The sequence below is a fragment of the Elephas maximus genome, chromosome 16 (assembly GCF_024166365.1).
Source record: "Elephas maximus indicus isolate mEleMax1 chromosome 16, mEleMax1 primary haplotype, whole genome shotgun sequence".
Taxonomy (NCBI): Eukaryota; Metazoa; Chordata; class Mammalia; order Proboscidea; family Elephantidae; genus Elephas; species Elephas maximus.
The window spans coordinates 14,261,592-14,287,677 of NC_064834.1; the positions used below are offsets into that span (position 1 = coordinate 14,261,592).

Consider the following 26,086-nt stretch of genomic DNA (forward strand, 5'->3'; position numbering starts at 1 on the left):
TGTTCTTGTCTCACATAGAGCTGTGTCTAGGTATTAATTTGCTTATTCAGCATTGGTCTTGGGAAAGACAGTGGCTGTCGGAAGGGTTGGACTTTGGGGTTGGGCTCTGAGTCTCTTGGACAACTTTATAATCAGCTATCTTCCAAGACTTACTTTCTTCAAAGCCCCCAACCAGCATGTCTGTGGCCTATCCCACCTAATTCTTAATCGTTTATGGTCATCCTACCAGCTCAAGAACACAGTTACCTTGCTCATTGTTTTTGTAATTTGAGATTTATATAGTCTTGCCTGACAGTTATCTCAGATTTAGAGGTAGATTGGTTATAAAATTGCTTTGGGCGCAATGATGGTCTGCTTTTTAAGAATGAAAACTTGGCAGAAAGCTAACATTGTAAAGTGCCTGCATACATCCTTGGTCCTTTTTATTATACAGGGTTATTTGTGAGGATCATGAAGTATCATGAGAGTGTTGTTGTTGTGCTTAGGTGCTGTTGAGTCAGTTCCGACCCGTAGTGACCCTGTGTACAACAGAGTGAAACACTGTCCTATGCCATCCTTACAATCATTGTTATGTTTGAACATATTGTTGCAGCCACTGTGTCAATCCATCTCAACAAGGGTCTTTCCCTCCATGAGAAGCATGACGTCCTTCTCCAGGAACTAGTCCCCCCTGATAACATGTCCAGAGTACGTAAAACAAAGTCTCACCATCCTCTCTTCTAAGGAGCATTCTGGCTGTACTTCTTCCAAGACAGATTTTTTCTTTCTTCTGGAAGTCCATGGTATATTCAATATTCTTTGTCAACACGGGAATTCAAAGGCATCAATTCTTCGGTCTTGTTATTCATTGTCCAGCTTTTTCATGCATATGAGGCAGTTGAAAATACCATGGCTGGGGTCAGGCACACCTTAGTCCTCAAAGCAACCTCTTTGCTTTTTAACACGTTAAAAAGGTCTTTTGCAACAGATTTGCCCAGTGCAATATGTTATTTGATGTCTTGACTGCTGCTTCCATGGGTGTTGATTGTGCATCCAAGTAAAATGAAATCCTTGACGACTTCAATCTTTACTTTGTTTATCATGGTTTATATTGGTCCAATTGTGGGGATTATTGTTTTCTGTATGTTGAGGTGTAATGCATACTGAAGGCTGTGGTCTTTGATCTTGATCAATAGGTGCTTAAGTCCTCTTCATTTTCAGCAAGTAATGTGTCATCTGCATGTTGCAAGTTGTTAACGAGTCTTGTTCTGTTCTTGATGCCGCATTCTTCATATAGTTCAGCTTCTCAGATTATTTGCTCGCATGCAGATTGAATAAGTACGGGAAAGGATACAACCTGACGCATCCCTTTCCTGACTTTAAACCATGCAGTATCCCCTTGTTCTGTTTGAATGATCACCTCTTGGTCTATGTACAGGTTCTGCATGAGCACAATTAAGTGTTCTGGAATTTCTGTTCTTCGTAATGGTATCCATAATTTGTTATGATCCACACAGTCAGGATGCCAGTAAAACACAGGTAAACATCTTTCTGGTATTCTCTGCTTTCAGCCAAGTTCCATCTGATATCAGTGGTGATGTCCTTTGTTTTATGTCCTCTTCTGAATCTGGCTTGAAGTGCTGGTAGTTTCCTGTTGATGTACTGCTGCAGCCATTTTTGAATGATATTCAGCAAAATCTATTTGCATGTAATATAACGATGGAAACCCTGGTGGCGTAGGGCTGCTAACCAAAAGGTCAGCAGTTCGAATCTGCCAGGTGCTCCTTGGAAACTCTACTGGCAGTTCTACTCTGTCCTATAGGATTGCTATGAGTCAGAATCGACTCGATGATGCTGGGTTTGGGTGGGATACATGGGGAAGCAGAGGCTCAGAGGTGGTAACTTGCCCAAGGTCACAAAAGTAATATCGGGCAGAGCTAAGGTTCAGACCCCAATATACCTACCTGGTGAGCCCCTTCCAACATATTATCTGTAGTGGGGGAGCAGAAATGAAAGGGCTTTTCAAAAGTCTGCTTGATCAGTGATAGAGCTTAGATAGCATCATGGGTTTGGTAATATAAAATGAGTGCTGTGCCAAAAGATCCTGAGTATCACATTGTCCACATCAGAACCACAGGATTCTACAGCCACGAATGTGGACTACACGGTTTGAGTGCAGTTTTTAAATTCTGGCATGAGACTAGGATATAGAGCTTTACAGAGGAGGTTCCAAAGCCCAGTCAGTATATCAGCCTGTTTTACTCTTTTATATATTCTGAGAACAGTTACCAGCTGTCTCAAATCCTGGGGTCACTGAAGCTTCTTCAGGGTTGTAGCTGATAGCATCCACTTGTTTTAAGGAGCCTGAAACCAGGGCAGGCTTATAAGAAGTGCCGTTAGCGGGGTCTGGCCTTTGGTTTGGAAAAGATAAATGCTTTGAAAACCATGGCAACTGTGGGGTGTTTAGAAGATATTAATCTACCCTGGAGAGGGTGGAGCCCTTGGAGAAACTAATTGGTGGAGAAGAGGAGAATGTTATTCTGGAAAGTGCTGACCAGTGCGAGGGGTTCAGATGTATTATTTTGAGCTAGTGAATTTCTGCCAGCTCAGACGTTGACCCCGAACTCTGGTCTATCTGTCGGAAGATCTGTATACACACACTCCCTCTGTGAACTTGTCTCCTCTGATCCCTAAAGATTTCTCCAGCCCTAGCTTGCGTTGGAACTCCAGGCTTGAATTTCTCACCATGTCTTTGGTGATCGCACCAGCGTATCCTGCTAACACCTCAAGTCCGATCTGTGCAAACCCGGCTGTGTACTTTACAAAGCGTGGACAAGGGCCCCTGCTGCAGCAGCTGACGTTTTTATTAAGATGAGGGTTTGGGTCGTTCTGATCTATCCAACAATGTGGGAGGTGACTCCGGAGCTGCAAGGTGAGCAGGGTGATTGTGTAATAAACATCAAACCCATAAACCTATCAGATAAATAGTTTTTAAAATACTGGTGTTTTGTGCTTTCTGTTTAATTTAGGCTTTTTGTTCCAGGGCTCAAGGGGAAGTACTCCAGCAGCCCCAACCTGTAGTTGGCAGCGGTACTTGGGCCTTCAGTTCTACAAACACGTCAGGATTGTCTTTGAAAAATCTGTTTAACCCTTAGGTTGAGCCACGTGAAACTGCCCAATGCTAAATGTTAGACTTCTGTGTTAAAAACTGGCAATTTCACAGCTTCAACCTCGTAAGACGTTCACGTTACGGAGTGAGCTCCCGCGCCGGACTCTGGAGGGAAGGCCGACGGCGAGCTTTCCCGGGTAGGGGGAGGGTGTGGCGGGCCCCGGGCTACAGCTGCTTCCGCTGCGGAAGGAGGTTCGAGCGGCCTCTCCGCGCCGGGCGGCAGACGGGGGATGCCGGCTCCGCCCCCGACTCCGCCCCCTACCCCGCCCTCCAGGTCGTTTCCGGCCGCCGCCGGCCTGGCCCCGCCCCGTTTTGCGGCTGCCGTAAAGCGTGCCCCGCCCCGTCGCGCGCCTCCTGTGACGCAGGCGCCCTGGGCTTTTTGCGCGGGAAAAGGAAGCGGCCGCGGCTGCAGCTGAGGGCGCGGGGCCAGCCGCCTGCTGCGGTGCCGTGCCCGCCATGGGGCTGCTGGAGCTGTGCCAGGAGGTGTTCGGCACCGCCGACCTGTACCGGGTGCTGGGCGTCCGGCGCCAGGCTTCCGACGGCGAGGTCCGACGCGGCTACCGCAGGGTGTCCCTGCAGGTGCACCCGGACCGGGTGGGAGAGGGCGACAAGGAGGACGCCACCCGCCGCTTCCAGGTGCGCGAGCGCCCACCCAAGGCGGACCCGCCGCCCAGTCTTCGGGCCACGCGGCCCTGCCCGGGGGGTGCGCTGATGGCGGCCTGGCGTTGTCGGTGGTTCCCGCGGCGCGGCTTCTGTGGGCGCTGCCGGGGTGACTGGAGGGTGCCCTTTTCCCGCAGATCCTCGGGAGAGTCTATTCGGTTCTGAGCGACAGAGAGCAGAGAGCAGTGTACGATGAGCAGGGGACGGTGGACGAGGACTCCGCCGCCCTCAGCCCAGACCGGGACTGGGAGACGTACTGGAGGTTGCTCTTCAAAAAGGTGGGGGCTCCGGAGGCTCCTTCGTGCCCTTTCTCTTCACTCAGTCAACAAACGTTTATCGGATGTATCTTAAGGCTCTGCGTTTTGTGTGAATTCTGTACGAATGAGGAATTTGAGTTTGGCCCCCCCACCCCCAAAAAAGTGTGTATATTTATTGAATGGAAACTCTGATGGCGTAGTGGTTAAGTGGTACGGCTGCTAACCAAAGGGTCGGCAGTTCGAATCCTCCAGGCGCTCCTTGGAAACTCTGTGGGGCAGTTAGTTCTACCCTGTCCTATAGGGTCGCTATGAGTCGGAATCGACTCGACGGCATTGGGTTTGGGTTTTTTTTGGTATACTTATCGAAAAGGGCCTTTAATTTCCTGTTGCTGGAGTGTGACTGCTGCAATGAAAAGGGAAGATTTATTTTTTTACAGGATATACTTTATCTTAGATATTCAAGTGGATGGAAGTCCTAAATGTTTTTCTGTTTTCTCACCTTTGGAAACGTTATTTAAATTTTCTTGGTCACTAGTTCAGCAGTGTTCAAAGCTGGACTAGGGAGAACTCTGGAAAAGCTTAGGCATAGAAAACCTGGTTTCTTGCAAGTTTCAGCACAAGGAACATTTGGGGAGAAACGTTTCAACACCTAAATCGTCTCTCGTTTTATTAGTGTACTTTTTATTTAAAATAAGGTTCTCAAGGCTTATCTCCTTTATCTGTTCAGATCTCTCTAGAGGATATTCAGGCTTTTGAAAAGACATACAAAGGTTCTGAAGAGGAGCTGGCTGATATTAAACAGGCCTACCTGGATTTCAAGGGCGACATGGATCAGATCATGGCGTCCGTGCTGTGTGTGGAGTACACAGAGGAACCCAGAATACGGAACATCATCCAGCAAGCCATTGACACCGGAGAGGTCCCAGCCTATAAAGCCTTTGTCAAAGAATCGAAGCAGAAGATGAATGCAAGGAAAAGGAGGGTACGATTTTAAATGCTAGTTATTATTTATATCTTGTTTCTGAAAAGAATTTGAGGATATTTACAATAATGGAAATATATACAAAGCCACTGAAATAAGATTAAGGGTTAACTTACTACATTGTTGTTATTGTTGATTCGAACTCATAATGACCCTATATGACAGAGTAGAACTGCCCCATAGGGTTTTCTTGGCTGTAATCTTTACAGAGCAGATCGCCATGTTTTTTCTCCTGTAGAGCGACTGGTGAGTTCGAACCACGGACCTTTCAGTTAGCAGCCAAGCACTTGACCATTGTGCTACCAGGGCTCTCTAACTTGTTGATTATTCTCATCTAATAAAATGAGCATAGCAACTCATCTACAGAAACTTTTTTTCCTACTATATTGTGCTCAAGATTTTACTGCATGGATTGTTTAGTATCATCTTAAAGTGACAGTGAAATCGTCTTCATTTGGGCTGATTCTTGTGGCTCTGCTGAGGTATTTCTCAGGAGGTACAGTAATGGAGTCCAGGTACATAGGCTAGACAGTGGTTCTAAGTTGAAGGGAAGAAGGTGGCAGAGACTGTGTTTTGTTAAAATTGCAGGTTCCTGAGCCCAGGATACATATGTTTTTTTAAACAAAAGTTTATTCTGATGAAGGTATCTATCCAACCACACTTTTGAGAAACTCATTTTGTCAAAAATCAAGAATTGGGGTCTGTGTGTCCTTTACACCCAGTATTCCTGTGGAGTTGGTGTGGGTGGAGGGTGGTGGCAGAAGAAAGGCGCTTAAGGAGTGGTGGAGTTATGGGAGTGGATTCAAGGTAGCGAACATTTGTGCCTCTGGTCTTTTGGGAAAAGCACTGAAGTAATCATTGCTTCCACCTGGTTTTGGCAGCAAGCGCTCCATGGCGAGCAGACAATTTAAAATTTTAGATCTTTAGTGGGTACCTGAGGTGCATTTATTTTGTGTGGGCGAATATGGGGAAAAGGTCAGCAGCTTTTAGATACAAGATACACATGAGGTGAAGCTCACATTTTGTGGGGGGTGAACATTTTAAGGGCTGCCTGAGTTGCCTAGATAAAAGGTGCTGCCATTTGTATGTTGGGGATCAATGGGGAGAAATGGAATGTGTATCAAGATCATCATTTTGGCTCAAAGGGTAATCTGCTTAGACTCGAGCTGTCTTAAGCTAGTAATCAGTTTCTTGGGTGAAACTGAACCCAGCTGTATTCAGTCAGGGGATACTAGTTTGAGGAACTTGCCTCTACAGTTTGAGAGGGAAAGGGCATAGCTTTTACTCTCCAGGGAACTTGGGATGTGGGATTTAGGAGATACTTTGAATATAAGGATCATAAGTAAAAGGTGGAATCTGTCTGTCTTTATTGGATGGCAGTGGGTTTGGTTTGGTTTAATAGATCATCATTCCCAGTGTTAACAGTATTGATTGCTACTCAGAAAATTCATAAGAGTTTGGGCCTCTTGTATTTGTTGCCCTGAAGAGCAGACTTACTAACTTTCGCAAGGTGTTCCTGTGGTATTTTGGAAACAATTACCCTAGGATTGTTTGGGGAGAAATTCTGTAAACCAAGGTTGCTTCCGAGGCTGCCACCAGTCACACGTGTAAACTGAGCTCACAGGACGAATCTGAAGTGCCTGTGTGCTGGCCACACTTCCGAGGGCATCTTTGGTGAAGTGGCCTTTCCTAGCAATCCTGGCATTTTGTTTTCCTTTTTATCACCATGTGGTTTATGAGCACTGATGTCCTAATGGATCCCCTAGCAAGTGAAAATGGGAAAAGCTCAGATTTAGAAATGCTAATTAGAATCAGTGGACTTGATCTCAGCCATGTTGCCTTTTAGTGAACATTTATGTAAGTTGATTCTTTTTATCTGTTCATGTAACTCCCAAATTGAATGGATTTTCACTCTGATCATAGGTTTGCTTTTGGGAAACTGTGTTATTAAGCATTTTTTAGGTTGCCGTGGAGTCTCACATGAGTTTCTGTTTCAGGCTCAGGAGGAGGCTAAAGAAGCAGAAAGAAGCAGGAAGGAGTTGGGGCTCAGTGAAGGGGTGGATAATTTGAAAGTGGCCATCCAGGTAAACTTGGCGTGTTGTCTGTGAAGGCTGCCGCCAGCTCCTTCATGTTCTGATTCCCATTGCTCCTGTTTTCTTTGGAGTATAAGTGTAGCGTTGTGGATTGTTTGTTTTTTTTTTTTCCTTTTTTTTATAAGATCAGTTCACATACTATATATTCACCTTTTAAAGTGTACTATTCATTGGATTTTCATAAATTCACAAAGTTGTACAACCATCACCACTAATTCTGGAACATTCTCATTACCCAAAAAGAAACCCTGTACCCATTACCAGTCACTCCCCATGATCCCCTCATTCCAGCCCCTGGCCACCACTTTGTGGATAGTGCTGTTTTGAAAGCTTGTGCTTTAACTTTCCAAACAGAGCAGACAAAAGGATCGGCAAAAGGAAATGGACAATTTTCTGGCTCAGATGGAAGCAAAATACTGCAAACCTTCCAAAGGAGGAGGGAAAAAGACATCTCTCAAGAAAGAAAAGAAGTAATGGAATTTTTTTCTTCAAAGGCGTTTTATAGACAAGTTGCAGTCAAGATTTGAAGACACCAGTCAACCCAAGAGAACTTGTCTTTCCAGCCTAAATTGCTCAGATCAACTATGTAAACCAAGCAGAATCTCTCAACCTGATCTTAGTATTTCCTGGAAACCACTCGACATTCTGTGAGGTCCTCACTTAAAGGAATTTGGTGGTGGTGGTTGGAGGGGTGGGGGAGGGCGGTAAACTTCCTGATGGTATACTTGCTTCTTTGGCTCTTGTCTAAGCGGAACTGTGTCTAGGATGTGGCTCTGTCCAGAGTGAGCTGCAGAGTACTCAGTGATGTACACGTCCATTAGAACAGGGACTCTGCCTAGAACTCCTTCAGCACCTGCCAGACAGCTGCCTTCCAGTACCTGCCAGCTTGCTTTCAGGCATAGTGACCTTGAACAGACCTGCCCTCCTTTTTGTTTTACTCGGTTAGGTTCTATCTGCTGTACTTGAAGTATAGGAGTAACATGTGTTTGAATTACTTGAAGCATTTTTAAAGACATATATGATTAAATAAACAAGTAAAAATGACTATTGTTCTGGGGCTTTAAAAATTATCCCAGTGATGATTTAAAATACGATGTGGAAGAAAGCTGGATGGTGTTCAGGTTAGAGAAGAGGGAAGGAAAGTAGCCTCATGCAGCCTTACAGCAGACACCCCGGTTTCAGGAGCATAAAGAGACGTGAGTTGTAGTCCCGCCTCTACCTGCCAAACGTCTGTGGGCAGGTCACTGAGCTCGCCTCCCCTGGTTTCCTCATCTACAAAGGGCGGAGGGAGGTGGGGTACATGACTTCTTAGAGGCCCCTTCTGACTCTTCACTTTGAAGGCTAGCCATCTTAACCCAGCGGTTTGTCGTAATGCTTATACTTACGGTGTTGGTTTGCGAGAATAGTACAGCTTCTCACTTAAATTGAGTTGGTATGTATTCATTAGAGTATATAAAAACAATTTTTGGGGACTGTCCAACTTTAAATCTCCAACTTGTAGATTAACCTATTCAATACCATATGCATAAAACAAGCCTTAATACCAAGCTTTATATATCATAATTTATCTGAGGTAAGCACATGACACATTTTCAGTTTCTAATTACAAAAAGGTTAAAAAATACTCTTTAATTCTATTAAAAATATAATTGAATGCAATCTGAAGCATCTGTCTTTGTGTGATAGCATTAGAACATTGTAGTAAAATAAAGTTACCCCAGTTTATGATCACTTGAATTATCCACTCTGAAGATAAACAGTAAGATCTAAAACTGATATGATAATCAGAATTAATATTCAATGAAATTAAATGGTGTGTAAATTTAAGCCATAGTTAAAATCACTGCTGCGTTAATGAGTGCCCTCAGTAAATGGTCCGTGGTGACATCAGAATACCAAAGCTCTTGACTTCTGCTCTTACATCAAAAGCCATTTACCATGGGATATATTTATACTGGACTAATTGCCAGGGTTTCTTAAATTTTTAAGGAATTGCACCTTGGTGGCTCATTAACAGCAAGAGTCTACAAAGTATTTTTAAATTGACTTTCCTAGTGCTTGCAGGCGGAAATTTGGCAAGATGAGTTTAATATTTGGAAAAAATAAGACTAGCAAGGTACTTTAAGTAGAAAATAAGCATAACCTAATATCAAGCAAGAAATGTGAGGCTGAGCTAGCCTATCTGAAAAATACATAAAATGTTCATTTACACTTATCCTCAACACTTTTGTCTTTGGTTACCCCTTCCATATCTATCTGCCTCTAGGATTGGAGAGCTAGAGAAAGCTTTAGAAATGACGTCTGTTTGATGAGTGGCTCAGATTGACAGCACTAGGTCCTAAAAATAACTTATACAATTAAAACAAAATACAAGCAGAAGTGTTCTGAAGCCAGTGATAACTAATGTTACCAGTCATTTGCTGTTTTGTGTGTATGTGCAGTCTCATAGAATCCTGTAATAATTGAACTGATCATTGTTAACAGACAACATGAGCTGCGATTTGAGGGTAATTTTTCATTGTTATATCTTTGGGTACAAACTTTCCTGTCCGGTGAAATAGGTTAACTTTTACTGAAGGAAAAAAAAAAAAAAGTAACTGGAGATAGAAACAATACCCATGTAATCTTTGGCGGATACTCTGTTGTGTTTTTCTCAGTCAGCCAACCAAAGTAACTCTTCATGAAGATGGTTTCAGGTGGTCTTTGTCTATAAAGTCTGCATGAGGAGATGACAGCACTGGTCCATTAACTCTTCAGATGTGTTTCCCGCAGCCTGATACCAGGCTCTTCTCATTTGCCCTATAGTCCTTGCCTGGTTCTAGAGACCGGTCCACCTCTGCTTTGAGATTTTGTAGACCCATGTAACTGAGGACCTATCATGAAAGAGTAACATCAGTAGACATTCCAGATTTGGTAGTAATTCTCAAAATCTTATCTAAAGGCTTTTTTGCTCCAATTATCAGTTGGACTTTAATTTTAGAGACTGGAACAAAGTAGTGTATGTTGACCGAAAAAAACCCAAAACCAAACCCATTGCTAGTGGATTCCATCTCATAGCAACCCTATAAGGACAGAGTAGAACTGCCCCATAGGGTTTCCAAGCCTTTATTCTTAAGATATGTAAACAGTAATCTAGGTTGGAGAAGAGCCCACTAATTAAAAAGGTTTATTTCGTTTAGATATTATTTAACGAGTGATACCATGTATTCACACCTGACCGTTCTCCTGGCTGAATGTAATAACCATAGCTTAGGGGCCAGATTGCTTCCCCAAGAGGAGCGAGCCGAGAAGCAGCATCACCTGAAAGCATTCAGAGACTACTAACGGTGCTGCTAGGCACTGAGCTGAGAGTCCCCCTGGACTACAGAGATGCTTGAGGCAGAACAGGTTTTCCTGTACCTGCTGACTCATCTTCTGAACAGTGAACATTTCAGCTGCCCAGTATGCGTACATCTCACCTACTGCATGACGAGAACGGCCTTGCTGGTGGAGAGAAGGCCAGCACGGGGGGAATTCAGACATCCCTAAATTTTCCCCTAACCTTCCTATGTTAATAGAATCTATAGAGTAAAATCTAGAGATCAAAAAGGAGTTAATGAGCCAGGAGCTGACTCTGAGCACATACTGACGATTTAGAATTTCCTTTACGTTTGCCTAGCAAGTTAACTAATCGAAGCACTATAATCTGTACAACGTGTATTCTGCTGACATAATAAAAGCCATGCCATGTTCTCGAAGAGAATTTTGAATGTTATAAAAGTGACTTCTCTGGCTTAGTTATTTAGATTAAAAAACAAAAAGTACTGTCTACTTACTTTGCTAGAATTGTGAGAAGTTAATCTATACAGCAGGAGAAAACTGAAATTTTGGAACTTTTTGACTGAGCAGTAGACCTGTCTTTTAGTTAAACCCATCTTCCAAAATGAATTTGAGATGGTTTACAGAGATATAGAAAAAGGAAATAGGAAATCAGGAGGAAGGGAAAATAAATATTGAAAAAAAGACAAAGCCAGGGTCTTAGCATATCGGAACAGCAGTGAAGTGTCGCCGCACCTGCTGATCCCCTGCCAGGGCGGGCCTGATGAGGACACTCAATGGCACATGAACGACGACACTGTGTATCCGGCTGAAAGGGGAAAGATGAGACTTCTTAACAATGTGACTTCTTTCAAAGGGTAGCATAATACCTCAGTACGTTTACAAAGGAGAACGTTGAAGTCAGACAATAATGTAAAAAGAAAGCATCATCTGCCAACCTGAGTGACAAGTTGGCTTGAATGCTCTGTGCTGAATTCAGTAGAAATTCCCAAGCCAGAGGCCCAGAAAGCCATTCATTAACTTGTAAAAATAGCAAATTCTACAACTTTATTAATATACCTTTAAAAAAAAAAAAAACAGCATTTATAAATAATCCACATGCTTTAATATTACAGTTAGCTTCCAAGAGTTTTATCTAATTTCTCTTTATTGCCTGACAACTGATTAACAGAATTGGCCTTTTCAGCAATATTGGAACACCTGTGACCTTACCATCTTATTTTAGATGTCATTTTCATTCACTCTGTTACCTTTATGAAGCTCAAACATTTCAAAATTACCTCAAGGAATTTAAAGATACGACTAAAATATTAAAATATGAATATCCAAGAGCGAGCTGCTAGGACTTCTCAAGTAATAGTTCCCTGTCAGAGCGCTGCAATCAATAGATTTCAGGAATTGGGAAGGAATCTTAAAACATTTTCTGGGGAAGTCCCCATATCCTAGACCCGGAGTCAGCACACTTATTTTCTGTGAAGGGCCAGACAGGCACTGTGGGCCACACAGTTACTGCTGCATCTACTCAGTGCTGCTGTAGTGCAGGGGCAGCCACAGACAGTACAGAAACGAATGAGTGGCTGTGTCCAGTAACAGTCACAAAAACAAACGTGCCTATTTCCCAATAAAACTTTACTCATAAAAACAGGCACAATTATCTGGATGGCCAGTGAGCTGTAGTTTGCTAACTCTTCCTAGGTAAGAACACCAAGGAGCAGGTGCTAGTCCAGCAGTGCCAGGCCCAGGATTCAGACCTCAGGCTCTTAATTACAAAACCACTTAATTACAATGATCATTAATTACTTTGAATAGCTCCCTTTTTACAATACCAAAGTGGGAGAGAAATGGCTAAAAAGTAATTTTTACTTTTATTACTGTTAAAAACATCTGAAAAAGAAAAAGCTTTGTAATGTTTGTCTCTGTTCAGTTTTATTCTGAAGGCAACCAAAAGTTGTTTTTGGTAGCAAAGAATTCAGCCTATAGAATATGCTCATCAAACACTGCTTAACAAATATTCTGGATTAAATTATGAGAAAACAAATTCAACAGAGGCTCTCACACTTCCTGGGGGTCCATAGTGAATAAGAGTCATTAATGCTCGTTTCCCCTTTGCCCTTGTTTTGGGCGCATCACCCCCTAGATGAAGCCTTGAGGTCCCCTGACTTATGTTCTCACCGCTTCTCTCATGGAGGAAAGGTCGTATGGTGCTTTAGGCTGGTACAGTTCAAGGGTCATGAGTTGGGGTGAGGTGGCTGCAAACTCCACCATCCTGGAGAATGGTGCAGGATGTGGGGTCCTGGTTCCTGGCACTAAGTGTGGCCCCAGTCACTTCCCCAAACCTATTACCACAAAGCAGATGAGGTGGTGCTGAGCTCCTGCCTTCAGAGAGGCAAGGTCAGTGCCTGATCCCCATCCTCCCATCCAGGTTTTCTCTAATGCTTAGAAGTAAAAGGGCTCATAATTGCACAGTAAATGGGAAGGCGATATCAGCACTCCAGACTCGAGTGAACAGAAATCAAAGTCCAATCTCACTAATCCACCAGTCCAAATCATGATCTGATACCACGTTTGGTACAATTCCATAAGAGCTGGGCTGGAGAGTGAAGTTGTGCTTATCTGATATGCACCGGAGTTTAACATTATTTTGCTTATGCTCAGAAAATAGGTATCTAAACTTCAAATTGTTTAGAATTTATAATTTATGTATAAGGCATTTTACCAACATGTTAAAAGAATTCCTAGTACTTCAGTGAGTTGCAGGGACCAGTTAGAATTTTAACAAAATGTGTCTGCAACACTTTTTATCATCAGAAACTCAGTTTTTATTCTTGGAGCTTATTAGGCCACTATGTAAAGCCTTAAGAGTCTGCCAAACTTTTTTTTTTTTTTTTTGCCCATTTCTTTTCTCAACTATCAAGACCTTAGAGGAAGTATGTCACTCTACCAGAAATGACTGAGTTGTGTTGGGCCTGGAGAAAAAGTCAGGTAAAAGGAGCCTCTCCTGGGGCTGCTGATGGTTCGGCTCATCTACTGCCGCGCTTCGGGCTCGACTGGAATCGCTATGGGGTTTCTGCAGAGGAGACAAAAGTTACAGACAGAAAGAGTTGAACTATTTGTGGTGGGATCAGTGCATGTCCTACATCAGCCCTGGCAGGCATGGTAACTGCAAGCCAAGCTCCATTGTCCTAAACTAGAGCTTAGTTTCTACTTTTGACAAAATCCAGTATGAATCCGGCCAGAGCTGAAATCCCGCAGAATTACTGCCATGGGTTTTATAACAAGCACATGGAAGGGCAATGTGAAAGAAACATACCATCTGCCTTTGTGGCCCCACTGCACTCAGGTGTTCCACCTCAGCTGAGCCAATAGGTGGCAGCAGATTATTTCGGCTCAGGGGCATTGGTGACGGAGAAGAGAGCGAGTCAGCTGCCCCTGGGCTGCAGATCCCACCGGCGAACACCAAGATACAAAAGCATCAAGTTAGAACAAGACAAGCAACCCGATCAGAATGCAGATAAGTGAAGCAGATGAGTTTAACGTCATGAACAGAAAGCTTTAAGCTGCCTATACTTTTAAGTAAATAAATCTCAAAAAAGGATTTCTGAAAATTACTTTTTTTTGTTTTATTACAGTATTTTTGGACTTTTTTGAAGCTTTATGCTAGGCACACAGCAGACATTGGCCCTCCTGTCACACAATGGGAATGGTGCTGTACTTTTCTGATAATTATGGATTTGTAAATTTACATCTGATAGAATTTCTCCACAGTTCTGGACCTTCTAGCTTTCCCTCTCACTAATACCTATGATACCCAGGTAAGTACCTTAACTTTCATTTCCTTCCATAGGATTTGGAGATGCTTGCAGTATTACTTATACCCAGGACAGTAAGTGAAAACAATACTTTCATGCCCCAGCAGTAACAAAGCAATTTATTTTTAAACTCTGGGGGAAAAAAAGTGTCAGAAGGATGAGAGATTATATATCAAGATCACCCATCCCAAGTGTAAGGGCAGATGGTCTAAGTAGGTAGGTGCAGCTGCAGCCCTGTCAACAATCCAGTGAGCAGGCGAGAACACTGGTGGCCCGACAAGACTTTGGGCAGGTGGCTTTGGGCATCGCTTTTGGTGAGTCTACTGGAATAAACTCTAACAAGAAATTGAAAAATCAAAATCAAGAAATAACACAATGGGAGAGAAGCATAGCGAAGCAGGTTTAACTTAGAAGCTGAATTCAAAACACAATTGTGGCTTTACTATCTCATATCCTTGAGCATAGATTCTAGACATCAATTATCCTAAGATGTTTTATGAATCAACAGCTAGTGAAATAATTTCATTTTAAAAAATGGCTTCTAGATATTTTGTGGACAATCAGGCTCAGTGTTGAGTGAGTTAAGTGTGGGAAAAGTGAATGTGTTATTTCCTAAGAAACACTAACGGATCTTTTTCCTGGTATAAAAGCAACTAAGGTTTATAAAGTTTTCACTGCCAGTGGAATAAGCAAATCTCAATGGCATAGAAAAACATCTGAGGAGAATTTACTGTTATTTTGGGATAAATTTCACTAAACATGTTCCTACTAAGCAAAATGTTTAATAAAGTACATGTAACTTATTCGTTTGGTAAATCCAACTGTAGTATTTCAGCTAACATTTGTAGAAATATAAATCTTTAGTTAAATCAAAAGAAAGACCCAATACCTGTGTTTCATTAAAAATTTAACCCCATTTTTTTTCTGTATTAGATCCAAACTAATGTGCAATGTATCATAAGAATATTTAATGATAGTTTCCAGGCATAGATTCCTATTTTATATTTTAATTCTTCATGTAAACTTCCCCTTCATTAGTTTTATCATAGTTTCCAGAAATTCTGCTTTTGAAACCTACACTCGGGCTCCTCTGAGGAGCTCTTCCACAGGTCTTGGCGTTCCAGCGCGTGAATGGCTTGTGCTGATGGGATGAAGGGTACGTGGTGGGGGGTTTCGTCTCCTGATGGACTGCACTGTATATGACAGAGATGACGTACTAAGCTCCAGGGCTCGATTTGGCCAATTTCGGGTTGAAAGGATGGTACTGGACCCAGGCCTCATAAGTAGCTTGTCATCAAGATCTCTAGTGGCCAAATCAGAAACCCACAATGTAATAAACATCACTACGTACAGGGAAACATGCCTCACATTGTATAAAACCTTGAACTCTACAATAAATTTAAGGAGAAAAAAGCAAAAATAAAACCTTTCAATAAGTAGCCTAGTCTCCTAAGAAAATCTAGCTCAGGCATGAGAATCTGTTCTTAAAAGCAAGACATTGTTTCAACGATAAACGTAAGTTAACTTACTAGAATGGAGATTTGGGAAAGCAAGTCCCTTATTCACCTGCCACCACAGCCAAATCTTCAACCACCAAGTACACTGTACACTGAAGGGTACCTACCCCTCAGTGCTTCCCAAGAGCTCACCACAGGTACTGAGATTTCTACCATATTTGAGACATTCTTTGGAGCTGAAGGAACATCACCAGACTTAGCTGAAAGGCAAATACTGCTGCTTGGCAGCAGCTGGGGTACCAGTGGGCTCCCACTGACAAGATTCAAATGCTGAGCTAACTGGAGCCTGCAGGCGTAGGAGTTCGGATCCAGGTTCCTTGGAAAGCTGGAAGCAGGCAGAGGGTCCAGAGCCTTTCAGAGCAGTGGGACCAGAGTCGATCTGCATTTGCATCGACTGTGAAACAGAGGTTACCCTTTTCCATCAGTTTGATAGATAAAATGCCACGTCAAAACAGTTCAGTAACTTAAACACTACACTACAGATTCAGGATTTTTTCTTTTGTTTCTTATTTTTAAGGCAAGTGAGAGGAAGTTTGAGTCTATTACATGACATCCAGGAGACAATATATACACAATGAAATGGAAGGGGAAGTTGAAAGAGAAAAGCGGCTAAGCTCTGCCACTTGCTCCCGTGGGTTCTGGCAAATTCTTCAACTTTCCAGGCCACTTTAGTGGCCTCTAGTCTATGAGATCAGCTAACACCGACTGAAAAGGTCAGATAATAAGCCTAGGGGGGCAATGAGTTTGTGTCACCGGGGGAAGAACAACACCAAAAAGGGTCAGAATGGCTGCACAGCTTGAAGAGTGTCATCAGCATCCCTGAGTTGGACACGTAAAAACTGCTGAGTTGGAGCATGTTTTGCTGCGTATATTTTCAACAACAACAACAAAAAGTCAAGAAAATAAAAAGGGAAAAAAAGAAAAAAGATTACAACCTAGAAAACCCTACTGGGAAGTTCTACTCTACCTATATGAGGTCACTATGAGTCAAAAACTGACTCAATGGCACCTAACAACAAGTGTGTGCATGTGTGTGTAAAGGCTCAAACATCATTCAGATCTGTTTTTTTCTGCTTGATCTTTCAGTTGCTAAGTGGAATGTACTAAAATCTCCAACTGCAAAAAAAAAAACCCTGTGTTTAGAGAATTCTGAAGGAAAATAGGGTGAAACTTGGAGTATTACTCACAAGAAAGAAATCTTTCTGGTCTTCCGCCCTTCCGAAGCATTCATCTTCACAGATTCTCATTCACTAATATCTTTTCTTTACATGCCGTAACTGAACTTTCTAATTACTAAAGGCTTAGGCCTCAGCTGCCCTATGCTCATTTTCATTTCGTGAGCATCTCATTCATAATTTCTGGATTCAATTATTCTTTCTAGTGAGGGGACTTCAGATCAACCTCCAAACCTGACCTCTCCACATTTCCAACAAGATGGTCCATCACTATAAACTCAACACTTCCCAGACTAAACTCATCTTTATCCCCAAACAAACCTCCCACAAGCATGAAATCTCAGAGCTAACTTTCTCTACTTCCACAGAATTTAAAACAAATTTTTTTTTTTTTAAACAATATCACCTGAAATAGTTCATTGCTTTTTATCCTTTGCTACAACTTGAGTGAAGACCCTTGGCAGCTCATGAACTCTCCCATTAGTCTCCTTACCTCAGTCTCCTGCTCCAATCTAATCCATATTCTCCTGCTGCAAAATCTACCCTCACATTTCTAACTTATATATGTGCTCTAATTAATATATATGCTCCTCAACTTAAGCTCATGCACTGCTGGTGGGAGTACAAGATGATACAACTGCTTTGGAAAACAGTTATGTGTGGCAGTTTCTTGTAAATGTAAACATACACCTATCCTATGACTCGACAATTCTACTTTTAGGTTTTGACCAGAAAGGAGTGAGGCCACAGGCCACAGAAGGAATTATGTAGGAATATTTACGGTGACTTTATTTGTAATAGCCCTAACCTGGAAATAACCCAAAAGTCCATTGGCAGCAGGATGGGTAGATGAATTGTGGTATATTCTTACACTGGAATACTACTTAGCAGTAAAAGAGAATGGACCACTGTTGTAAGGATGGATCTCAAAAACAGTGAGCAAAAGACGCCTGACACAGAAGCCACCAAATCCACGAAGATGCAAATCAGAACAATGGTTGCCTATGGGGGATAGGGGATCAACTGGAAGGGGCATGAGAGAACTTTCTGGGGTGATGGAAATGTTCTATACCTTCATTAGTGAGGTAAGTTACACGGGGTATATACATTTATCGAACTCATCAAATTATACACTTAAAATCTGCATTTCACTAGATATAAATTTTATCACAATTTAAAAAAAAAACCTCTAAAATAAAATCTTAATTCTCAAAAATTTCCAATTGCTCAAATCTCCAGAAATTCTTAATCTGGCATTCAAAAGCCCCCACAAGCTGGTCCCAACCTTTTTTGGTCTCAAATTCTGTCTCATTAATTATACCATGGCCTACTTTAATTCTAAAACATATCAATGATCTTTAGTCAGAAGCATTGGCATTCTGACCTATCCCCTTCTAGCCTACTAGGGCAAAAAGGATCTGCCTTCTCTCCTAAGTATTGTGTCTTCTCCCATCTCCAAACATTTTCCCACACCTTTCCTCCTACCTAGAAAGGCCTGACTGTTTTTCTCCGCTTATTAAAACCCCCGGAATTCAAAGAGAATTTAAAAACCTATACTTCCACAGCACAATGCCTCATGTCTTTGGGGCCGCCATAACATTCACCCTGGATACCACTCACTTGACATTCACTCACAGAAATGCCCTATATGGTTAGGTCTCTTTTCACCTGTCTGTGTTTCTCTTTCCAGTTACATTCTCAGCTCCCTGAGATGAAGACCATGTCTCTGAGATGTTTTAGTCCCCAAGTGTCTCTGTGGTTCCTTGGTAGGTACTCAACACATGCACGTTGACTGACTGACACTGCTTCCCCTTTATTGCTCAATGACCTACTTAAACTCTATAGTCTATTAAAATTTTATTTTTCTTACAGGAGCTTGTCCATTAGGGAGAGATTTCTTGGCTGTAGAGGCATCCCATGAACCCAGAGACCATTCACATTTGGCTGATGACTGCTTGCTGCTTGACAGAGACTCATCTATATGCCAAAAGAAGATGTTACTCATTATTGGTTGGTAAAGGTAACTTTGGTTTCCCCACTTTGCCAGAAGTCAGTATTTCCAATTTAGGTCACTTTTACATTCTTCTCCTGTGTCTTAACTTTTGTAATATCTTGGCCAGTAGCCCTAGCTGGGGCCCAGAGTCCACAGTCAAATGACAAGGTCAGAGTTCTGTCTTTCCTCTCCAGGTCTAAATGACAGTGTGTGGAGGAAGCCTGATCAACCCATATGAAAGCAAGTAATAGCCACTCCCATAGGGGAAAGAGAGCCTTTATTATTATGATGATTATTTATATTTCATTAGAAAACCTAAAAAGAAAAATCACAAATAAAATATGGAACAAAAAATAGAAAGAAAAAAAAGGTACATTCTAACTTCATCTCCTCTTTCACCATCATCACACAATCCTGCATTCTGCACAAACTAATCCTATTTCCTTCACTAATTACCCCGGAGCAGTCAGCTTTCAGTGAGAGCCTATATCCTGAAGACTGTTTATTAGAAGGAGTTCATCTTATCTGGGGTCCTGGTGGTGTAGTGGGTAAGCGTTAGACTGCTAACCAAAAGGCCAATGGTTTGAATCCACCAGGCACTCCTTGAAAATCGTATGGGGCAGTTCTACTCTGACCTGTAGGGTCGCTAAGAGTTGGAATCAGCTTGATGGCAATGGGTTTTGGGTTCATCTTATCTGCACTAATGTTAGGATTAAGCCTACCTGGACTGACTGACAGTGCCACTCCAGAGCCCTGCTTGTTTTCTCTCTCAGGTCACGGGTTCAGCGCCCCTTCTGGCTATCCCTTCCATCTCCACGGAATGTGTTTTCCTCTCTCTTTCTGTCAAGAATGCCTGCATTAACCTTCTCCTTCCTCTGTCCATTAACAACCAGACCATCTAAGTTAACTGTCTAGGCCTTAGGCCACCCAAACCACAGCCAGGCCAGTTCAACACGAAGAAGTGTTTTATCATCACTAAAGGAACCTGGTTCGTCCCTTGATGTGAAGATTTATAGCTCTTGCTGATTTTATTTTTAAATAAGCCTTTTGTGAATCTAGCTACATAGTACCTAGCCAATCTCCCAACAAAGCTTATGACTAGATCTGGTAGTAAAACCCATGGTGATGAACATGGCCCAAGGATTAGAACCGTCCTTTTTCTTTCTCTTTCTTTCCTTCTTCCTTGTTTCCCACAACCCTCCCCCCCGCCACCCCCCCTCCCCCCACAAGTAAGACTGAGAAACGATCATGTAGGAACTAGGACTACTAAATCATTACACAGGATGAGACCAGGCTCAGCAGCCTCCTGCAAGAAATGGGCACCTTTAAGCTTGTCCACACACTTACTCGAGACTGTTCTTTCCTCACTTTGGTTTGCCTTCTACACCTGGATTATGAGTACTAAACAGCCAAAAGGCAGAAAAGTCAACACATGCAAAAATAAAAATAAATAAATAAACAGGGTAGGCTGAGATACAAGAAAAAAAGAAGGAAGGACAGAGTCAAAAGAAGAAATTCAAAATACTGAACGTGAAATTCATAGAAAATCTAAGATTGGTCCTTCTTTTCATCATAAGAATATCCTCCATTCTTCCCAAAACAGACATATGCTGACCCTATTGTTGATTCTAGATTTGCACAGCTTCTGAATGACTTTAAAAAAAGAGTTGACTGAAAATTCCTAACCAATCCTAATATGCTTTATTTATTTTTTAACTGAAATTAAACTGATCAATGCAAAGAGTCACTGGATTATTGTGATAAATGCCTGGACCAGAAATTAAATAAAATTAGAAAACTTAACATATATCTTCTCTGAAAAAGAAAAATGAATCATAAATAAATACAATTAAGACAAATAACTGAGCAAATTTCCTCTGGAAAGGACAGCCCTAGGTTCTCCAGTGCATTAGCCTGCAGGCTTACCGGATTTGAGGTGATGGACAGCACCTTAGACTGCGGCACTCGAGGTAACACCAAAGGTTGGGGCTCACTCAGTACACAGGAGCTTCCCGAGTTCAGTCTGGTGATTGCAACACTACTCTCATCATCTGAGCAAAAGAACAGAATCCATTATCCATGGATATCCTCAGATCCACAAAAACGGTACTGTGAAAAAAAATTTCCCCTGAGAATTCATAATCCCAAGCTAGGCTTCACTCATCTTGGCAGCCCAATTTCCTACCACATGGTTCAAAATAGAAACCTCAAGCCAAGAGTTTAAAGTGGTCCCAGGCTGGTGATGCTTATTGGTACCCAGCGGAAACAAAAGCAAAGATCTGTACAGCAGCCCCGTCCAAAAGAACACTTGGAGATAACAAAAATGTTCTGTATCTGTGCAGTCCAATATGATAGCTCCAGCCACATGCGGCTATCAAGCCTGTGAAATGTGGCTGTTGTGCCTGAGGAAATGAATAAATTTTAAATTTTAATTAGTTAATCTGAATAGCCATATGTGACTAGTGGCCACTATATTGGACAGAGCAACTCTACGGGGACCTTGAGATATTCAATCGAGGCCTCAGAGAATTCCCACAGACAAAGTTACGAGATTGGAAGTCAATGTCAAAAATCACAAGACCCACAAGGAAACAAAGCACCTTGAGAAACAGCAAGCTGGAGCAACATAGTCAAATCAGCAAAGACTTCAGAAATTAGAAACGCTACAAAATGCAAACTATGGTGTCAGAAAGCAGATTAGTGGTCACTGGCGGGTAGGGGGTTGGGTAGGAAAAGGAGAGAAAGATTATAAAGGGGCACAAGGAAACTTGGGGACGATGCATATGTTCACAATCTAAATTGTGGTAACGGTTTCATGGGTGGACAGATACGTCAAAACTTATCAAATCGTATACTTCAAATATGTATAGTTTGTTTTATGTCAATTACACCTCAACAAAGCAGTTTAAAAAATGTTTTTTCCACTTGTAAACAGTTTTTCCTCACAAATCATATTCAAAGAGAAAGCCCAAGCTTTGTCTAATCATCACACTTACGCCTTGTTATGCATCCGCTCATTTTCAATATTCACTAAATACTTGTGGGAAATACAAAGATGAATCAGACCCTCCTTTTCCACTAATGATGCATAAAGTCTAATAAACTGGCTACTGCTGTAAGTTGCCGCCGAGTCGATTCCAACTCATAAGGTTTGAAAATCCTAAATATCTTTTACATTATCTTCACAAAGATCCTTACCAGAAACATATCCCTCCCAGTGATTACGTATCAGCTCCTCCATACAGCCCAGAACCTTGCTCCACACGTTGTCAAAGACATACGCCAGGACATCCTCTTTCATGCAGTAAAATGGAGCAATGGGAGGGTACCCCAATTTCTGTTTCTCGGGAGCCACTTCTGATTTTGTTCCATGAAACTCCTCTTCCCTGTAACAGAAGCAAGAGGGAAAGACTTCATGATTATTCTTCACTACTGTTCTTCATGCTTCTTAGGCATGTGGTTTGTGCCCCTCTCCTACCCCTGCTCAGCATACGTACCACACACATGAAGCTACCTAGTGAACTAAGGCAGTTCTCAATAGAGGAGACGCTGCATTTCCCTCTTTACCTCCACCTCATCCCCACCACTCTGCCAAAAGGGAGAAGAAATAGAGGGCTGAGATGCACTGTCAGTTTTTTAGGTTTAAACTGATGAACACTGTCAGTTGAGCAACAAGCTATGACAATTAAGTGTACAAAAAAATCTTTTTGTTGTAACTGGATAAAATTTAGAGTAATACTAATGTGACAATTTAATAATGTGCATGTAACTGTGATAATTATGTTGTATAATTATTTGAAAAATGATTCTTTAGGAAAACAGTACACATATATTATTAACACTGTCGTTAGGTGGCCACAAGTTGCTTCCAGCCTCTTGGTGACCCTGTGTAAAACAGAACACACTGCCCAGTCCTTCACCTTCCTCACAATCGTCACCATGTTTGAGCCCATTGTTGCAGCCACTGGGTCAATCCATCTTGTTGAGGGTTTTGCTGTTTTTTGCTGATCTTCTACTTTACCAAGCATGATGTCCTTCTCCAGGGACTGGTCCCTCCTGATAACATGTCCAAAGTACATGAGATGAAGTCTCATCATCCTTGCTTCTAAGGAGCACTTTGGCTATACTTCTGCCAAGACAGATTTGTTTGTTCTTCTGACAGTCCATGGTATGGTCAATATTCTTCACCAACACCATCATTCAAAGGCATCAGTTCTTCTTCGGCATTCCTTTTTCATTGTCCAACTTTTGCGTTTGCATAAACCAACTGAAAACACCATGGCTTGGCCAGGCGCACCTCAGTCCTCAAAGTGACATCTTTGCTTTTCAACACTTTAAAGAGGTCCTTTGCAGCAGATTTGCCCAATGCAATATGTCATTTGATTTCTTGACTGCTGCTTCCATGGGCGTTGACTGTGCATCCAAGTAAAATGAAACCCTTGACAACTTCCATCTTTTCTCTGTTTATCATGATGTTGCTTATTGGTCCAGTTGTGAGGATTTTTGTTTTCTTTATGTTGAGGCGTAATTCATACTGAAGGCTGTGGTCTTTGATCTTCATCAGTAAGTGCTTCAAGTCCTCTTCACTTTCAGCAAGCAAGGTTGTGTCATCTGCATAACACTGGTTGTCAACGAGTCTTCCACCAATCCTGATGCTGCAGTCCAGCTTCTGATTATTTGCTCAGCATACAGATTGAATAAATATGGTGAAAGGATACAACCTTGATGTATACCTTTCCTGATTTTAAACCATGCAGTATCCCCTTGTTCTGTTGGAACGACTGCCTCTTGGTCTGTGTATAGCTCCTCAAGAGCACAATTAAGTGGAATTCCCATTCTTCACAATGTTACCTATAATTTGTTATGATCCACACCATTGAATGCTTCTGCACAGTCAGTTAAACACATGTAAACATTTTCCTGGTATTCTCTGCTTTCAGCCAAGATCCATCTGACATCAGAAATGATATCCCTTTTTCCATGTCCTCTTTTGAATCTGACCCAAATATCTGTAAAGTTCCACTGCAATCGTTTTGGAACAATCATCAGCAACATTTTACTTGAGTGTGGTATCAATGATACTGTTTGATAATTTCCACATTTTGTTGGATTATCTTTCTTTGGAATGGGCACAAATATGAATCTCTTCCAGTCGGTTGGCCAGGAACCTCTTTTCCAAATTTCTTGACATAGACAAGTGAGCGCTTCCGGCGTTACATCTGTTTGTCAAAACATCTCAATTGGTAGTCCACCAATTCCTGGGGTCTTGTTTTTCACCAATGCCTTCAGTGCACCCTGGACTTCTTCCTTCAATACCATCGGTTCTTGATCATATGCTACCTCCTGAAATGGTTGAATGTCGACCAGTTCTTTTTGGTACGGTGACTGTGTATTCCTTCCATCTTCTTTTGACACTTTTTGTGTTGTTCAATTTTTTGCTCATAGAAACCTTCACGATTGCAACTCCAGGCTTGAATTTTTAGATCAGTTCTTTCAGCTCGAGAAATGCGGAGAGTGTTCTTCCATTTGGTTTTATAACTCCAGGTCTTTGCATATTTCATCATAATACTTTATTCTGTCTTCTCAAGCTGCCCTTTGAAATCTTCTGTTCATTAAACTTGCAATGAACAATGTTCTGCCGTTGCTCCTGGCCTTGTTCTGACTCATGATATTGAGCTTCTCCATTATTAACACTAGTATATTTTTATTAAGCCAAATAAACACTTGTTAGTTGGCTGGAAGGGAAAAGAAAGGTAGCTAAGGAGCACGGCAAGCTACCCTGGGGCTCTTCTGAAAACTACTGTATCTGCAATCCAGAGGCTCTCAGTTAGCCGAGGAAAGAGTACCAAAAGCCCCAGGATTCTGGTGAAAAAAATCCAGTTAATGGATCTGCTCACTCCCTGGTCTTATAAACTAAGACAAAGCAAATTCTGGAACTGGCTTGAGACAGGAGAAATATCTCCTCTACAGTGAGAGTTACCCCTATGGCAGCAGAGGTCTCAAGAATTAAATAGGAAACTATAGGCAGGAAAGAACGGGCTAAGAGGATTATGTAGGGCAGCCACAAACTCTTCTCCTCCTTCTCCCCCAAAAGCTGGGTTGGCATTAAGTAGGAAAGTAAGCTGAGTAGTATTAATTGTTTTTAAATGTATATTTCTTTTTAGAGTAGATAACACATGCATATGATTAAAAAATTCCAAATTGTACAGAAAGATATGCAGTGAAAAAGAAATCTCCTACATGTCTCTCAGTCCTCAATCCTAGAAACAAACATTATACATAGTTCCAGAGAGACAGTTGCACACTACACTGTACTGCACTTACTTTCTTAATTTAACAATGTATCTTGGCCCTTGATCCCTATCAATACACATAAATCTACCTTTTTTATAAAATATTTCATTGAATAGATATACCATATCTAACTAGACTGATCAACCAATCTCTTGTTATTATAATCAACACTGCAATTGTTATCCTTATACGTAGTTCTTTGGCTACACTGGTAATCACATCTGTAGGATAAATTCCTATAAATAAAACTGAGTCAAAAGGTATATGAATTTCAAAAATTCTTATTTCCCTCTAAAAAGGTGGTTTAATTTTCCAGCGGTGAAAGAATATGCCTGTTTACCCACTCAAGGAATTATCAAACTTCTTGATTTTTTTGTTCTCTGTCAATTTGACAATTAAAATGGGATCTCATAGTTTTAATTTGCACCTCTAACTGTGAATGAGGCTGAATTTCATTTCATATATTTAAAAGTAATTTTCTTTTTATAAACTAAGGACATGACTATTCATGTAATTTTCTTTTTACAAACTAAGGACATGACTATTCATGTAATTTTCTTTTTATAAACTAAGGACATGACTATTCATGTCCTTAGCCTTTTTTTCATTAGTCTTTTCCTAGTCGATTTACACATTAAAGAAATTAACTGTTTATGTACAAATTGCAAATATTTTTTCCCAGTGTATCATTTGTCTTTTACTTCATGAGTTTTTCCTATGCATAAATTTCATTCAGAGGAATTTCCTTAGATGACTCACAGATTTGTGTTATAATTAGAAAGCCCATCTCATTTCCAGATTATTAAAAAGAAAAATCTGTTTTCTATGTTTTCTCTTACA

The 26,086-nt window shown here is 41.5% G+C and overlaps 2 protein-coding genes across 6 annotated transcripts in view; one reads left to right on the forward strand and one right to left on the reverse strand.

Annotated features, from left to right (window-relative positions):
* Nucleotides 1-13: 13 nt before the first annotated feature.
* Nucleotides 14-13,347, forward strand: DNAJC9 (DnaJ heat shock protein family (Hsp40) member C9). Of its 2 annotated transcripts, XM_049854889.1 has the most exons (6): nucleotides 14-2,911; nucleotides 3,023-3,784; nucleotides 3,946-4,086; nucleotides 4,793-5,047; nucleotides 7,045-7,131; nucleotides 7,495-13,347. In XM_049854889.1, the coding sequence occupies exons 2-6, from the start codon at nucleotides 3,605-3,607 to the stop codon at nucleotides 7,612-7,614; spliced, it is 783 nt and encodes a 260-aa protein (XP_049710846.1). In that variant the 5' UTR covers nucleotides 14-2,911; nucleotides 3,023-3,604; the 3' UTR covers nucleotides 7,615-13,347. The 2 variants fall into 2 exon arrangements, with proteins under 2 accessions (XP_049710846.1, XP_049710845.1); XM_049854888.1 differs by having other exon boundaries at nucleotides 14-3,784.
* Nucleotides 9,925-26,086, reverse strand: part of FAM149B1 (family with sequence similarity 149 member B1) — a 43,740-nt gene continuing 27,578 nt past the window's right edge. For 3 of the 4 annotated variants that reach the window (XM_049854885.1, XM_049854884.1, XM_049854887.1), the window contains 8 exons: nucleotides 22,151-22,338; nucleotides 20,879-21,003; nucleotides 18,830-18,936; nucleotides 15,346-15,570; nucleotides 13,769-13,892; nucleotides 13,400-13,525; nucleotides 11,194-11,266; nucleotides 9,925-10,013 (listed from right to left, as the gene is read on the reverse strand). In XM_049854885.1, the coding sequence (XP_049710842.1) occupies nucleotides 9,940-10,013; nucleotides 11,194-11,266; nucleotides 13,400-13,525; nucleotides 13,769-13,892; nucleotides 15,346-15,570; nucleotides 18,830-18,936; nucleotides 20,879-21,003; nucleotides 22,151-22,338 (1,042 nt within the window). In that variant the 3' untranslated portion in view covers nucleotides 9,925-9,939. The remainder of the gene's footprint in view (nucleotides 10,014-11,193; nucleotides 11,267-13,399; nucleotides 13,526-13,768; nucleotides 13,893-15,345; nucleotides 15,571-18,829; nucleotides 18,937-20,878; nucleotides 21,004-22,150; nucleotides 22,339-26,086) is intronic. The other variant, XM_049854886.1, reaches the window with a different exon arrangement.

Excerpts from the sequence above, each read along its gene's own strand:
- DNAJC9 (XM_049854888.1), top strand. The coding sequence starts at position 3,605 with ATGGGGCTGCTGGAGCTGTGCCAGGAGGTGTTCGGCACCGCCGACCTG. Across the intron at positions 4,087-4,792 it reads GGAGGTTGCTCTTCAAAAAG|ATCTCTCTAGAGGATATTCA; the intron begins GTGGGGGCTCCG and ends TTATCTGTTCAG. Across the intron at positions 5,048-7,044 it reads TGAATGCAAGGAAAAGGAGG|GCTCAGGAGGAGGCTAAAGA; the intron begins GTACGATTTTAA and ends TTTCTGTTTCAG.